This window comes from Apis cerana, linkage group LG14 (genome assembly GCF_029169275.1).
Source record: "Apis cerana isolate GH-2021 linkage group LG14, AcerK_1.0, whole genome shotgun sequence".
Lineage (NCBI taxonomy): Eukaryota > Metazoa > Arthropoda > Insecta > Hymenoptera > Apidae > Apis > Apis cerana.
The window spans coordinates 9,645,937-9,660,940 of record NC_083865.1 but is presented as its reverse complement, the minus strand read 5'-3'; the positions used below and the strand labels follow the sequence as shown (position 1 = coordinate 9,660,940).

Sequence of the window (15,004 nt, the reverse complement as noted above, 5' to 3'; positions counted from 1 at the left end):
TAGCTTCTCCTTCCTTTTCTATTTCATTCCGATCCACTTCGATCCGCATCATCGCACGCTCTTTTTCTATTTATAATTATCAATTAAAACGTCGCCGTCAACGTCGTCGAGCATAATCAAACAGATACAAAACTCGAAACGATCGATCGACAGTAAGAGATAGTATTGATGAGAATGCATGACATTAGAAGAAACGTGATTTTCCCGATTCTTTTTTCTTTCTTTCTTTTCTTTTTTTTTTTTTTCTCTCTAATTAAATTTAGAAAGAATTCGTCGAAAGGGAATTAGAGATATTCCATTAACAGGGAGGGGGGGAAAAAAAAAGAAAAGAGAAAAATTCCATCGTGAACGACGCGTTCCTCTCGTTAAGTATCCGAGGCGAGGAGCGAACGAAGGAGCGTAGGAAAAGGAGGAAAAAGGAAACGAAACAATCCATTTCCGTCACGAGGGCGAGAGAGAAGCGAGGGAAACGGCGAAACGGTCCGCGGGAGATGAAAGGGACCCTTCCCGTCTAATTAATTTGTTCGACTGACTCACCCTCGATTCTTCAGGTTCCTCCCTCCTCACGTTCTGGAAAAGGACGCTGCCCATCTGAACTTGAAGATTTTGCTGCAGCAACTGCGCCAACTGCGGATTCTGCGACAGAATCGCGGGATTCTGTTGCAGCAGTTGAGCAAGGGCCGGATTCTGGACCAAGATCTGGCTCAGGGGTGTGTTGGTTATCGCGTGAATGGATTGATGATGATGCTGATGCTGCTGCTGTTGCTGCTGTTGTTGCTGCTGCTGGTGCTGCTGTTGATTCGACTCTTGTTGCTGGTGTTGCTGTTGATGGTGTTGATGCTGTTGGTGCTGCTGTTGCTGTTGCTGCAGATTCGGAGAATTGGCGTTCGACGTCTGACAGGATTGAGACAGGTTACCCGGGGGTGGATTGTGTCGAGGTGGGCTTTGGGGGGTGTGCGGTGGCGTCGGTGGGCTTCCTGGCGCCATCGAGGAAGCATCCTTTTCCTCTTTTACTTTTACCTTCCCTGCAACACGAGGTTTCAACATTTTTTTTTTCTTTTTCTTTTTCAGTCAACAACAGTCGACGAATCAAATTTCGATAAATCTAAATGTTACTCCCTTCGTATCACGAGCTACGTTACATTCTTTCGCGGAACATTTTTTTAAACGTAAATTGCCGATCGAACGATCGTTTTTTTTTTTTTTCGAAGAATTGTTTGCTCCTTCTTTCGATTCAAGTTTTTCAAGTTTTCGATTCTTCGACCTGCTTCCGCCTGACACCTCGAACAGACTGGCCAAGAGGGGTTAGATTTTTCCGAGATTTCGGAAAGTTGGGTGGGGATCGGTTCGTTCGATTGGCCGAAAACGGGAATACGGGTCGACGAATGGAAACGCGACGACTCGGACGGAGGTAAAAAAAAGCGAGCGAGGGGAAGTTTTTTGCCGATCGAGGCCGAGAGTCGTGAAATTGAGACGTCTCGACACTGAAAAAGCCGCAATCGACTGCGGGAGCAGGTACATCTGCCGATTCCCTAAACCACGAATTTTCATTCATTCTTCACCCTTCTTTCTTCTTAAATACGTTCCATCCAAATTACGTTTAAACGATATTTATATACACTCGCATCTGGATGCCTATTTATTTTCGAAAATTCACAATTCTATTTCTGCTCTATCTCTTGATCCCTTTTATTATTATTTATCGTAATTCGTTTCCTCGGTACAAGACGTACAAACCCGTCCACAACGGTCAGCTGATAATAAGGAAGTGTTTTAGAGAAAGTGAGCATTAGCGACCACCGGTTGACCACAGTCTGGATGCCTTCCATCCACGTCGATAGTCGACCAAGAAATAGCAGTCACTGGTGTAGACCAAGACTTACCAAGAATTTCCATTACAGAAAATCCTTAAAAAACAAACTTTAGAGAAGAATTCATTCATAAGAAAATTGACTTCTCGTTTAATCGAAAAGCGATCTAATTTTTTTCCATAAATCTTCAGCTTCCAACGAGGGCCAAATCCAAATCCTGCAGCTGAAGATGATTTCTCTCCTCTTTTTTCTTTTCTTTTCTTTCCCAAAGAGGAAGACAAACGAACGCACGGAGGATTTGAGCATGATGGAAGGAGTAAGGGCAGCGTTTAATACCCCCGGGTGCGAAGTCTGCGATTCAGGTAGATTCCATCGGGCTTTATTCGCACCGTGTACGATCCATGAGAACATTCAGAATTCAACCAACAGACTTTCTACCTGCAGTTCTCGATCTCGTGGCCGCGAAATGAGGAAGAGAGTTTGGAACCAGGTGGATTAAAAAGAAGAAGAAGAAAAAAGAGAAAGAGAGAGAGAGATTCGAAAATGTGGAAAGGGCTTGGAGGACCCCCCTCCGGCCCAACAACGACCGATGACGTCTATCGAAATTACCCAACCCCTTATTGCTTCTCTCCGCTACTTCCTCGCTATTTTCACCACGGTACAATTCCAATATGAAACGTTTAACGAGACGGATCGACGCCGTTGATGAAAAATGATTATTCCCTGCTAAACGCGTGATAATTTTTAGCCGAGACCGAGATCGAGATTTGTGGGAAAATTCTTGGATGGAAATTCTTTTTCGTTTCTTCATACCAAGTTAGCAAAAGCGGGCGAAAAGTAAGAGAAAGGGGACGACACGTTCATAGCACGTTCAATCTAATCGGCAAACGGAAACGAGCGAGATCGCACTCTCGGTTCGATCGATATTTGAGACGGGGCAAGGAACAAAAGCAAGGTAGGTAGATTTGCGGTTGCGTGGGCGATAAAAAAAGAAGCGGGTTGAAACGATTTCGGTACACGTTTCAACGGTAAATGGATTTGTACGAGGGGGGAAGGATGAGAAGGAGGAGGAGGAGGAGGAGGATACTACTCGGAGGGAGGATCGCGGCGTTATGCTCGCATCCTCCGAGCCGGATTCTTAAATTGACTCGATTTTTAAGGCCCGAACCCGAGGCGGAGGTTGCGCCGCGGGGATCCCGTGTTTCTTCTCCCGTTCTCTCCCTTTCGTCTTTGCTCCACATCGTCCGTGCTGGCCGCCGATTGATAAAAATCAAGTGGCGAGAAAAAGAACGAGGGAAGCGGGGAGGAGTGGTCGGGGGTGGTGGGGGTGAAATCGAAACGTCCGGCCGAGTAATTGCCGTAGTTAACGAGTCAAGGGAGAAGATTCATAAATTAAAAATTCCTCGCTCCTTCGCGTCCGTTGAAAAATTTGGGAATTTTTTTTTTTCTTCTCTCGTCGACGAGGGAATCGAAGAGGGAATTTCTCGTCCATCTAGCACATCCATGGATGGATGGATGGATATTATTAATTCGAGAAGGTGGTTAATTACACCGAATCGAAGGAACGAGAGATTTCGAAATGCGGAACGAAGAACCGTGACGATGACATTCGAACCGTCTTCACCCTTGCGAGGAACGAGAAGCGAAAAATGGGGAAAAGAAAAAAAAAAAAAACTCGCTCGACGCATCCTTCGAACCCATTTTTACGAGATACTTAAGCCTTTAAATGGTTAGATCGAGAAAGCTGCCTCTTCGATTTCAAAGTTGGCCCGAGAGAAATCGGTTAACCCCCGATCGACGTAACCGAGGGTCGCGCGCAATTTTTCTCAGGGGTTAAATCGACCGTGGCCCCCAAAAATTCGCGTTTCTTTCTTTTTTTTCCCCTCTCTCTCTCTTTCTCCACTCCACCAGTTCGCAGGTAGCCGCGACTACCTGCACACGCGCGCGCGTACGTACGTACGCCGGTAACCCGGAAAAGAATCCGGGATGATGGAGGGGGGTGGGGGGAAATGGGTAGAAAAAAGGTGGAATAAAATAAAAGAGGAGGGGAGGGAAACCTCGAGAGAGGAAAAAAAGGGAGATTAGGCGAGAAAGATCGCAAGGGGGGAAAAGAAAAACACGTAGCTGCGCACGATCTCCCTCGTCTCCCTCTCGTTTTCCCCTCGTTCCTCTCGCGCCACTTCTCTCGCGGGATAAGAAAAAAAAAAAAAAAAAAGAAGAAGAACAAGAAGGAAAAAACAGGGTAAAAGTGAGTTAATAGTCGGTAAAACGGTATTCACCCCGTGACCCTGAGGGGTTGCAGCCCTCTCTCCTCTCCTTTAGGGCCGCGGTCTTTTCTCACTACACAGCCCTTCCCCTCCAGTTCCTCTTCCGGAAAAGGGTCGACGAGAAACGGGATACGACGGAGGGGTGGAAAGGAATCATCGTTCCTTCTCGTCCCGTAACCGAGGGGGGATGGAAAATCGAGACACGAGGCACTCCTTTCGGAAGAGAAATCCGAGTAATCGGGATACCTCCAGTCGAGTACCTCGGAAGGGAATTTCTTTCTTTCCCTTTTTTCATTCTCGGATAGCAGCGTGAGAGAAAAATATCTATCGCCGGATCTAATCGTTACTTGCTTGCTCGGTTCGATCACGGCATGGAAAAAGTTTGGAAAAATTTATCGCGATTCTTCCGTTCGCGCGAATCCTCTCCGCAATTTCTCTCTTCCCCCCTTCGAGCGGGGGGTAATAAATCGGGCCGGTCGGGTTCGGAGTTTCGGGTTTTCGGGGAAGGAAAAAAAGGCTACGCCGATCGCGGCGAACTCCGATCGTCGGGATCGTTAAGATTTTTCACGGAATAAAGTTTTATCCGGGAAGATAAAAATGTCTCAATTCGCGGATCCAGATGGCTGGTTAGATCGGCAAGATATGGTCGCGGGTCGCGGCGGATCCGGGGTGGGAGAGGAGGGGCGGGTAAACAGGGTCGTGGAATTTTATGCGACGCATTCCAGGAACGCGTGAAATCGTTTGCCGTTTCGATGGCTCGCGCGAAAAACGATCGTTGTCCACCGTGGTAATATCGCAATTAGCGATAAGTCCCCGGCCACGATCTTCCCTGTCGGGGCCAGGCCACTCCGTTTTACGAGGAATCGCGTCGTTATTCGTGATTTAGGTATTTGAAACGCGCCGGGACGTCGGATTACGAGTGGTCGCGGGGTCTCGGCTTTCTTGTTTCCTATTAGAATCGAATTTCGTGCGTATCGTCGGTGTAATGAAACACGCGACCGTTTATAGTGTTCCTCGCGTTACGCATGCCTAACGTGCATACGTGGAAATCGCGACACGGATTTCGCGTTCGACCAATGCGCGCACACCGTCTCGTCTCCGTTTCCCACGAGAGTCTTCGATTTACTGTTCACACGCTTTATTACGCGCGTTCGTTAACCCTTTCCATTCTCTTTATCCGTTTCGTATTTACTTCTCCACTTTCGTTGTTTCGTGTGCACCTATACCGGTGCAACGCGCTATCTCCTCCACGACAGGACAGGCCAACTTTCTCACCCAGTTTAACCCAGGATCCGATCCAACTGGATCGATCGTTCTAGGTCTTTTTATTAATCGAGGGGGATGTTGGATACACGTTCAACACGTTCTTTCCTTTTCTTTTTTTTTGCTAGAAGAATAGAATGGAACGGAGGGTGAAAGTTTTTCACGATCTGGATCTTAAAGGTGTTTATAAAGGATTAATTTGTACTGGCGATTGAAAGGAAGGATCCAAACGAGGAAAGGGTTAATTACAGGACACATTCCTCGTTTAACGGATTCCATTCGACGATTAATCTCTTCCCTTTTCCCCCCTTTCTTTCGGAGATGAAGCGAATGCGAGACTAGTGGTCGGCGGTTGAAAGAGGAAAAAAAAAGAAAAAAGTTGAAAAAGCGTTAATGGTTCATTGGTTGGGTGTAGTGCGCGTATAATGGAATAATTTCGCGGGATGGGAAAAAGGAAAATCGATTCGAGCATCGACACCTGTTGAAGGGGGTTCAAGGTCGCGCGATAGAAGACCCTATCCATCAAACGGGGATCGCGATGGAAAAGTCGGCCTCCGAGTCGGCATTCACCCTCCCCCCTCCCCCTCCATAAATCGTCGATTCTCCATCAGCTCGTCATCGCCGACGACGATATATCGACCGAGGCGAATCGACTGCCGTCATTAAAGCCACTCTTCGCAGCCGGTTCTTCTCCGTTCTCGTACCTTACCTGCGCCTGGCTCGAAAACCTTCACCTGGAGGGTGTACGAGGGATCGAGAAATCTCCTCTTAAAAAAAAGAAATACGTACGTACGCGCGTAAACGAAACGAAAAATCTCGAACAAGAATCTTCGGGTATAGAAATTGAACGGATTCTAGAACCTGCGAATTATCGTCTCCAATTAGGAGGAAAGCTCTCGCGAGGTCGATTTCCCGCGAGCTTTCTATCCCTTCGAGAGATATAGCGGAAGAGAGACGGAAGAAGGGAGAGGCGAAATAGGAGAAAGGGGAGACGAGGGTTATATTCGGTTTCGCGCGATCCCGATCTCGCGATTCCTCGGAGAAAAATCGCCACGGGGAGCGACTCGAGCTCGAATTAATGAGGCGTCTGCGTAATCTTTTTAAGCGCGGGCCCCCGGAATACAGCGGGCCTGCGAATACGAGGATTCGTCGGGGGGGCCGGGTGTAACGTTTCCAAATTTTAATATTTGACCGTGACGAGGGAGAAAAGAGAGAGAGAGAGAGAGAAGGAACGTGCGAAGGAAGGAAGGTAGGTAGGTAGGTAGGAAGGAAAGAAGGGTGGCGTAGAAGAGCGGAGTTGGGGCGAGATAAAGACCGAAGGGCCCCGCGGGGCCCATTTTTAACACCTAACAGAAGTCAAGATGCCTGGCCGTGATTAGCGTTCCGCCGGGGCCACGATGGGGCCCCGGACATTATCCTGTGAGAAATTGGCGGCCGTTCGTTCCTTTGTTCCAGGCGATTTTTTATTGACTCAAATTCTGAAAAAAACGTCCGTGGAGAGAGAGAGAGAGAGAGAGAGAGGGTATCGGTATTGGACGCACAAGGATGCCAGTTTAGAATCCCGCGGTGCCACGTCCGCGGGTGTGGGAGGCTGAGGAAAGAGGGATAAGGGATAAGGAGGAGGGGATGGGGAAACGGACCAACACGGAGAAATATAAAGACGGAAAGACACGGGGCGAGGGGCCAGGGGGGAGGGGAGAAAAAGGGGCAGCGAACAACTGGCCACGCTCGAAGCCAGAGCTGCGCTCATTTTTTCTCGCGACCGAACCCGAAAACCCTTTTATGCCCACCCAAGATTAATTATCCGCCGTACTCGAAAAATGAAACGGGCATGAACAAAGAGGAGCCGCGGCTGGAGGAGCTGTGGCCCAACTGTGCCGGCCTCTCGGGGCTCGATACGGAGGGGGAGAGGCCTATTAAACAGGGGAGGGAAGGAGGTACCCTAGGATTTTTTGGAAAACGGGATCGGGAACCCATTTTGATCGCGATATCGCTCTCGTCGAGATGCAAAACGATCGACGCGGAGGGGGAAATGACGTTCCTTCCTTCCTTCCTTCCTTCGTTCGTTCGTTCGTTCGACTTCGGTCGAACAAGCGGTTGGAAGCGTGAAAAAAGGAAAGAAAAAAGAAAAGGGGCGAAAAAAGGCAGCCGGAGGGCGTGAATGATGGAACGGGGTTGAGAGGAAAAAGGGGGTTGGGGAGAGCTCGTTAGAGCGAAAAAATTCCACGGGGCCCCGATTTGAATATCGCATAATGTCGAATTAATGCCGGAAATTCGACTCGGTGGGGCCCCTCGCGACGCGGTAATGGGGGGCCTCCCCTCCCCTCGAAATTTCGTGGCGACCCCCATAAAGCTGTTTCGCGTATGGAAAACGTGCCGAGGCAATAAGTCTCCCCGCTCCCCACCCTCCTTCCTCCAACTTGGTTCGTTCTTCGCCGATATGACACTTTTAAAACGGATTTAAAACCCAGAAATCTTAACGTTCAGAGCCGCGAAGACGAGACTCGTTCTTCTACTTTTTCCTCGAACGAGATAAGCGTATTGCTCGAACGACCGGGGACTCTTTTTTTTTCCTTTTTTTCTTTTTTTTTTTCCACTTCAACCGCGAATACACACATCCACGCGTCTTTAATTCTTCGAAATATATTCGAATAATATATTTTAAGAGCGGCTATAAAAGTTGAGAATAAAGATAGAGCGAAGTTTTTGAATCGACGCGCTCGCTCGCTCGTCTATACACGAGTTGTTATTGGCCACCTCTCGTATTTACGGAATATAATTACGGAATATTATTTCGTGAACACGTGGTGATTCCCTCTCCTTAATAATAATCGCCCCTCCCCTCCCCCCTCCTGATTTGGGTTCTCGAGATCCGAGGGGAGGAAGCTTTTCTGCTTTTTTCTGGAGCAGAAGCAGTTGAAGGAGAGGGAGGGGGAGAGGGCCTCGTCTCTCATTCTCCTCCTCTTATTTTATCCGAGGTCGGGTCCCATCCGCGCGTCCTTTCTTTTTGCTTGACATAATTTAAAATTTATGAGTTCGAGAATCGGTTATGCGCGGCTGGCTCGCTCGGCTCACTTTTACCATCCCCCTTCGCCCATCCCCTTTCCCACCCCCGTCGAACCGTCGTGGTGAGGTCTCGCCACAGAATTTGAATATTAAGATTAGACCAGCTTTAATATTCCCCAGTCCCAACTCTGTATTCGACCCGCCGATACGTTAAGCGGCAACAGTTTTCGTAAACTGCTATCCGTCCGCAAACGCAAGCCCTCTCTCTCTCTCCCTCTCCTTCTCTCTCTCTCCTCTCGTCATTTTATTCGACGCTCGTCATTCGTTCGACGGATCGAAGCGTTGACGGACACGTCTCCAATTTTTACCAAACCATTAACGAAGAGAACCTAAGAAATTTATTGTTTAGAGTTTTAGCCACGAAGACGATAGAAACATCGAGCAATATAATTATGTTACACGAAGCGGATTATGCTGGATCGAGTCGAATCGAGCTCCTCCAGAGATATAATAGAAGAGAGAGAAAACGAGAGGGGGAGAAGTTCGTTGAGATGATCGAGGATACAAGTACACGCGAGATATCAAGTTGTGGCGATGTTCGTGTAAGATGCCTGCTCTTAACCCCTCGTCTGCCCGTGTCACGCGAAATTCCTCCCCTTTCGCATCTTTCCTTCCCCGTTTCACAATAGGAGAGAGGGAAAGGGAGAGAAGATTAAAACGAGACGCAACGCTCTGTAAAAAAACGAACGGTCCACGCGGCCGCGTGACGAGAGGACCGATTACCGATCTATCTAAAGGAATACCAAGCCCTAGAAAGCCGCGTTAACCTTATCCGTAGTGACCGCGCTAATTCTAGACAGCTCTAGAAAATGATATAGAAAGGATCGGGAGGAGGCGGCGATTTAAATATAATCGGTGATCCCATTGTTTCCGTTCGATTCTAAAACCGTGACGCGTGACCGCTAATTTGCCAATTGCCTGTAATAAATAGTTGGCAAATGCCTGGCGAAATTTTGTGCAATCGCCAAGTAAAAAACGGTGCCGTGTGACTTGTTCGCGGGGAATGCGAGAGAAAACCGCTCTTCGACCGCTTCTTCCCTTCCTCGTCGATCATCGACCGAGGGGAATCCGTTTTCCGCCGTGGACCCAGCGTGCACCCGACCACCGTCCCTCGACGCTCCTCGTGCCTCGTGCTCCTCCCTCCGCGATGGAAAATTCACGCACAGCGAAAATTCAGTCGACGAACGCGAGAGCTTTGGGAATTTCGTCGTTGGAACCCTCGAAGAAGACTTTCCAGAAAACGTATACGTGTATTTATACATTCATACGCTCGAGAAACCGGATCTCGCTCGCGTCGATTACGATTTCCAACTTCTTGGAACCCTTAACGATTCTCTCCTTCCTTCCCGATTTCCGGAGATCCGACTCGCGCATTCGGAACGCGATCGGGTTTAAAAGTGAAGTGCAGGATCGTTGCTGGTCAGACGGTCGCTCTGGTTAACGGGAGGTTAAGAGGAGAAAAGGTGGAGGGAGGGAGTCCCTCGTGTATACACCTCGTGTAAATATCCCTGGCAGAAAAACGTTTCGAAAACCTCTCGTCCCGGCGTTGGCTGGCGGAGCAGCAAACGCTGCGCAAACAACACTTTTCCCCGTCGTGTCCTTGTGCAGCGCGGAAGGGTTAACATTACTCATCCAGAAGCTCGTCTCCTCTCGCCCGTGTCCTCTTTCCCCTGCATTAACATTATCTATCAAACGGGTCGGGAAGGGGCAGCGAGAAAACGGGAGGAAGATAGAAGGAGAGGTTAGCCGCAGAAGAAGCGTCAGGTTGCCCGGTGGTATACGCACACGCATACCATAACGTTTCCTCGAAAAAAGGGGGCACAAACTACGTCGAAATCCTTCGCTGTCGTTGTCCTCTCCTCTCCTCTTCGGTGGGCAGAAACGCAGAGAGAGAGGGAGAGAGGGAGAGGGAGAGAAAGAGCAAAGATTCTCCTCGGCTAGGAATGCCTGCTGATGGATTGGTCATCCGTGATTAATTTGACAAGCTGACTTTCTGGTTTTGGGAGACTGACAAGGGGCAGCAGGGGCCTCCGCGCCGCGGGGCCTAATGGGCCCTCTCTCTCTCTTTCTCTCTTTACCACGGGACGTGTCCAGTGCCTCTCCCTATCTCGGCCCACGAATCGATGAGTCCCCGCCAGTGGGATTGTTTGAAAAATTAATCGACCCTCCGCCGGCCCTCCGTGGAAACGCTAATGGACACGCTCGTCTTTTCTATCGGGTTATGAGGAACCCGTCCACCACCCTCCCCTCCCTGTGCCCTCTCCGTCCAATGGAAACGTCGCCGCCGAACGATGGACGCGGCCGGTATCTTCGTGTATTCCCTTTGTCTCTTTTCCGATCTATTGCAATACTCTTCTTCTTGCGTGCTGGCGAATATTTTTAGAATCTCTGGTATTGGGATTAGATACCAGTTCGACATCGATTTCGACATCGATCCAACCAACGAACGGGTATTAACGTAAAAATTATTCGCTGCTTGTTTACGTTCTCGATCGATTGCCCAATACTAATTTGGTAAACTGCCAATCGCGAGACAATCGTGCATCGATCGATTAAAATGGAATTTACGACCCCGAGAAACAACTCGGAGGATGCTTTTTAAAGAAGCGACTACGTACGTGTGCGTATATATATATATCGAGAACACGCGAAAAAAAAGAAATCGTTTTATTTCTCGGTTCCCTTCCCCCCCCCCCTTTGGAGTGCGAATTTTACAACCACGCGTCTCTTTGCACCTCATTGATCCGCTTTATCTTTATCGGATACCGGTTTCCACCATCCCCGCTTCGTCACTTTTACGCGATTCGAGAAATCCGAGTTCGAGAAACAACAAGATCGTCCACAGAGATATTTCTTTGTACGATAAACATTCTTCTCTCTCTCTCTCTCGTTCGATCCGCGACGAGGACACCGGTTTTCATCGTTTTCCTTCTCCCCCCTTCCCGATCCGTGGATCGAAGATTTGTCGAGCAAAGGGAAAATCCAATCCCGCTTATCAGTATCTCTATCTCGATCCATCTATCGCGGATCATCCGGGAGAAGCCGATCTTCACCGATTCACGCGCGATTCGAAGGACGGAGTGGGTGGAGAGTTTTGGATCTGGTTGGTGGAGAAAGATCTGGCCGCGAAAGGAACGCGAAAGGGAGGAGAGGAGCGAGGGAAGGGTACGCGAGGCGAGGTTCCCTCGAGAAGTAATAAAAATATTTACATCGCGTTTTCGATGTGAGAGGCCACGAGAGGAAGAGGGAAACGGGGTGGAGTGATCGACGGTGGACCGGAATTAAACAAATAATCTTCCCTCCCCGAGGAGGGAATCCGTTATGGCACCAAAGTACGCGCGCGGTAAAAAGGATCCCATTCAATTCTAAATTTAAACGAATGTCCGAGTGTCAGCGGGATGACGGGCAAAATAAACAAGATGCCGGGTGGAGTCGGGCGGGAAAAAAGGGGGGGGAAAAAAAAGAGGAGAAAAACGAGGAAGAAGAAAGAGGAGGGGAAGGAGGAGGATCGTGGACGAGTGAAAAACTCCGGGTACGCCACGATATTCGTTTTCGTCTTTCATCGTCCAACGCCCATTGACCTCGTTCGTCGCGTGTTAATTTCACTGAAAAAGTGGAAGGCTGGCTTATGAAACGATGCTATTCTCCTCTCCCCCTTTCCCTCTTTGAGATTTAAGGAAACTCGTTAATCTGGCAAGAAGAAAAAAAAAGAAAGAAAGAAAGAAAGAAAAAGATTGACGATCGACGGTTGTAACGTCGCTTCTCGAGAATGAAGATAGAAACGGGTAATTCTAACGAGAAAAACGACGCAGACGTTCGTCGGCGAGAATCGTGATGCGTTAACGCGTCAATAAGCGTCTCCGTCTCACCTCCCGTCGCCTCTTCTCTCTCTCTCTCTCTCTTTCTCCCTGATTCACGAGTTGAAATCAATTGGAACAAGAAAAAAGAAAAGAGAAAAGAAAAGCGACGAGGAGATCATCCAATCGACCCGGAAGCGGGCACAGGAGGCGACAGCGCGTGGATCGACACCGTTTCGATTTTTCCATAAACATCGTGGATGTACTATTATATCGAGCGCGGGACGTGCGAGGTGCGAGAGAATGCAAATGCGTGTATATATACAAGAAGAAAAAGAAGAAGAAGAAGAAGAGGAAGACGAAGAAGGAGGAGTAGTACACGCCTCACGTGTTCACCAGGCCTAGTTCGGAACGTGGCTCGTAAAAGACTTTCATAAAAGCTTCCATAAAACGTTCCGCGATTCCTCCCAGTCGATGCCCCCATCGTGAATTCCTTCCTTCGTTTTCCCTCCTTCGAACCGCTCGATCCATTAGGGATCCGTTACGCGCTACGCGGGAAATTTTTGGCCAAATTCTAGCTCCGAATCCCTTCGATTGGCCAGGATACGATTCCTCGTACGATCCGAAACGAGTGGTATGAATTTCGGTCGGCTGGGAGGAGGGAGGAGGGAGTGGAGGGGGACGAATAATGGGCCACGTGGGGGTCTGTTCATCGAAAATCCTCTTTTGTGAAACGGTAGATAAGGGTTAACGTATTTCGGCCTCTCGAGTAGCGCGCGCGCGCTCCCCCCTTCCCCTCTTCTCGTTCTCTGTTCGTTTTTCTTCGTTCACAATAAGGCAGAATTCGTTGAAGGTTACGCGAGAGAGGGCGGGAGGGATTCAACAGGTCGCCGATCCCAAAGGTTCCCGACACCTCCTGTCATCCGGACCCGGACTCCCTTTTGTCTTCTCCCGGCGAAGAACGAGCTCCGATTTCGATCTCGTGGCAGACCTACGTCACACTGCGTCTTCTCCTCGGGTACCTAGAGACCCTCTTACCTACGTGCTCGAGTGGCCTACACACGTGGAGAGTATATAAAAGCTCGTAACCAGAACGATCTCCCCTTCCGTTTTCGTGCCGGTGATCCCGTGCCGGAGGGATCCAGAGGCCCACCAAAGTCTCGAATTAAAAAATCGGAAGCGAGTGCAAGAGAGTTGGAAATCGAGCCAGCTCATTTCCACTCTTCCATCTTCTTTTATTATTTATTATCCTCCATCTTCCTTCCTTCCCTTCAAATTCGATCAAACGATCACGATACGATCTCATTTATTTTCCTCCCAAGCAAGCGAAAAGTTTTTTCTCTCGATATCCGAAAAAAATCGGTACTCTCTCCGCGGTAATTCCTCGCGTGTATCGAATCTTTCTCTCGAGAGAGAGAAAGATTCGATCTTTCGAGTTGGTGGTTGCGTATCGATCAGAAAAAGAAAAGAAAAAGAAGAAAAAGAGAGAGAGAGAAAAAAAACCTTCTAAGCGCATTGTCCCAACAGGTGTCCAAAAGATTCGAGACGGCCGGTTCCCGTGGCAGGATATCATTTTCAACGAATGAGAGAAGAACGTCCGAAGAAAGAATCGCGTTATCAGTTAATGAATCTTCTCCCCTTCCCTCCCCCTCCTCCTCTCCCTCGACGAAAAGAGCGTTGGTCCGATCTCTGCTCCCAGAGACTCCCCCCTCATCCTCCCCCTCCCCGTCTCTCGTGCCCTCCGACAATAGAAGCGTCCGACGAATTTCGAAAAGAGGCAAAATAAAAAATGATCCTCCCGGGGGCCGTTGCGGAGGAGGAGGAGGAGGAGGAGGAGGAGAAGGAAAAAGCGAACAGCGAAGAGAAAAAGAGAGAGAGAGAGAGAGAGAAGAGGATCGAAGCGGAACAGAAGGAACGAAAAGCAAGAGATTTCTCTCTCTCTCTCTCTCTTCATCCAACCGGCTGCATGCCTGCCCGCCGACTGTCCGTCTTCTCTTTTCATCCTTGCTGCCTTTTATCCGGCTGGAATGATTAATGGGTTCACGGAGGCATCGCTGTCCTCCACCCCACTGCGCCCCCCTCTCCCCCGCCCCTCCCAAGACCGGCACCAGCACACGCGCGGCTTTTCTGCTTTTCTTCGCGCCGGATTAACCCTCCCTTCCACCACTTTATCCTCTCCTCCTCTCCCCCTCCCCCGCCTCTCTCTCTCTCCAACGAGATTCGACGAGAGTCGACCAACTTCCTTCGCTCGCACCCCCGCAAAAATTGGACTGGATCTCTCGCTCGATGAGATGCGAAATTGGGTCGAATTGGAACTATCTGCGCGGTTAATTCGTGATTCAAATAAGTAATTTTCTACGTTCGAGAATTAGACGTAAAGTTAAAAAAGAAAGAAAGAGAGAAAGAAAGAAAGAAAGAAAAAAGAGAACGCAGAGGAATATTTCTCCTGTCCCGCGGCGAAAGGATCCACCTTTCGACCAAAGATTACCAAGATTATTACGTAAACGCTCGCGTGTTTTCTAGGTTAACCTGAATGGTTGATGTATTCCTGACGGAAGAAATGTATACGTATGCCTATTCGAGGGGACGTCAAGGTTCATAGAAAAGACGGACGTTTGAAGAGGCAGCAGCAGCAGCAGCAGCAAGCAGCAGAAGAAGAAGAAGAAGAAGAAGAAGAAGAAAGAGAAGGAGAGGTGAAGGAGGAGAGGAGGAAGAAACCATGTGGTACGCTTCTTTTTCCTAAGCCTCGTTCCACCGGCAAACCTCGATTCACCGGCGACGCACGCGGTTCTTCTCTGTT

General features: G+C 49.0%; 1 protein-coding gene across 14 annotated transcripts in view; it reads right to left on the bottom strand.

Annotated features, from left to right (window-relative positions):
- LOC108001011 (zinc finger protein castor homolog 1-like) overlaps positions 1-15,004 on the bottom strand; it is a 145,296-nt gene that overhangs the window by 33,763 nt on the left and 96,529 nt on the right. For all 14 annotated transcript variants that reach the window (XM_062084666.1, XM_062084667.1, XM_062084670.1 and 11 more), the window contains one exon: positions 538-1,025. In XM_062084666.1, coding sequence (XP_061940650.1) covers positions 538-1,025 — 488 coding nt within the window. The remainder of the gene's footprint in view (positions 1-537; positions 1,026-15,004) is intronic.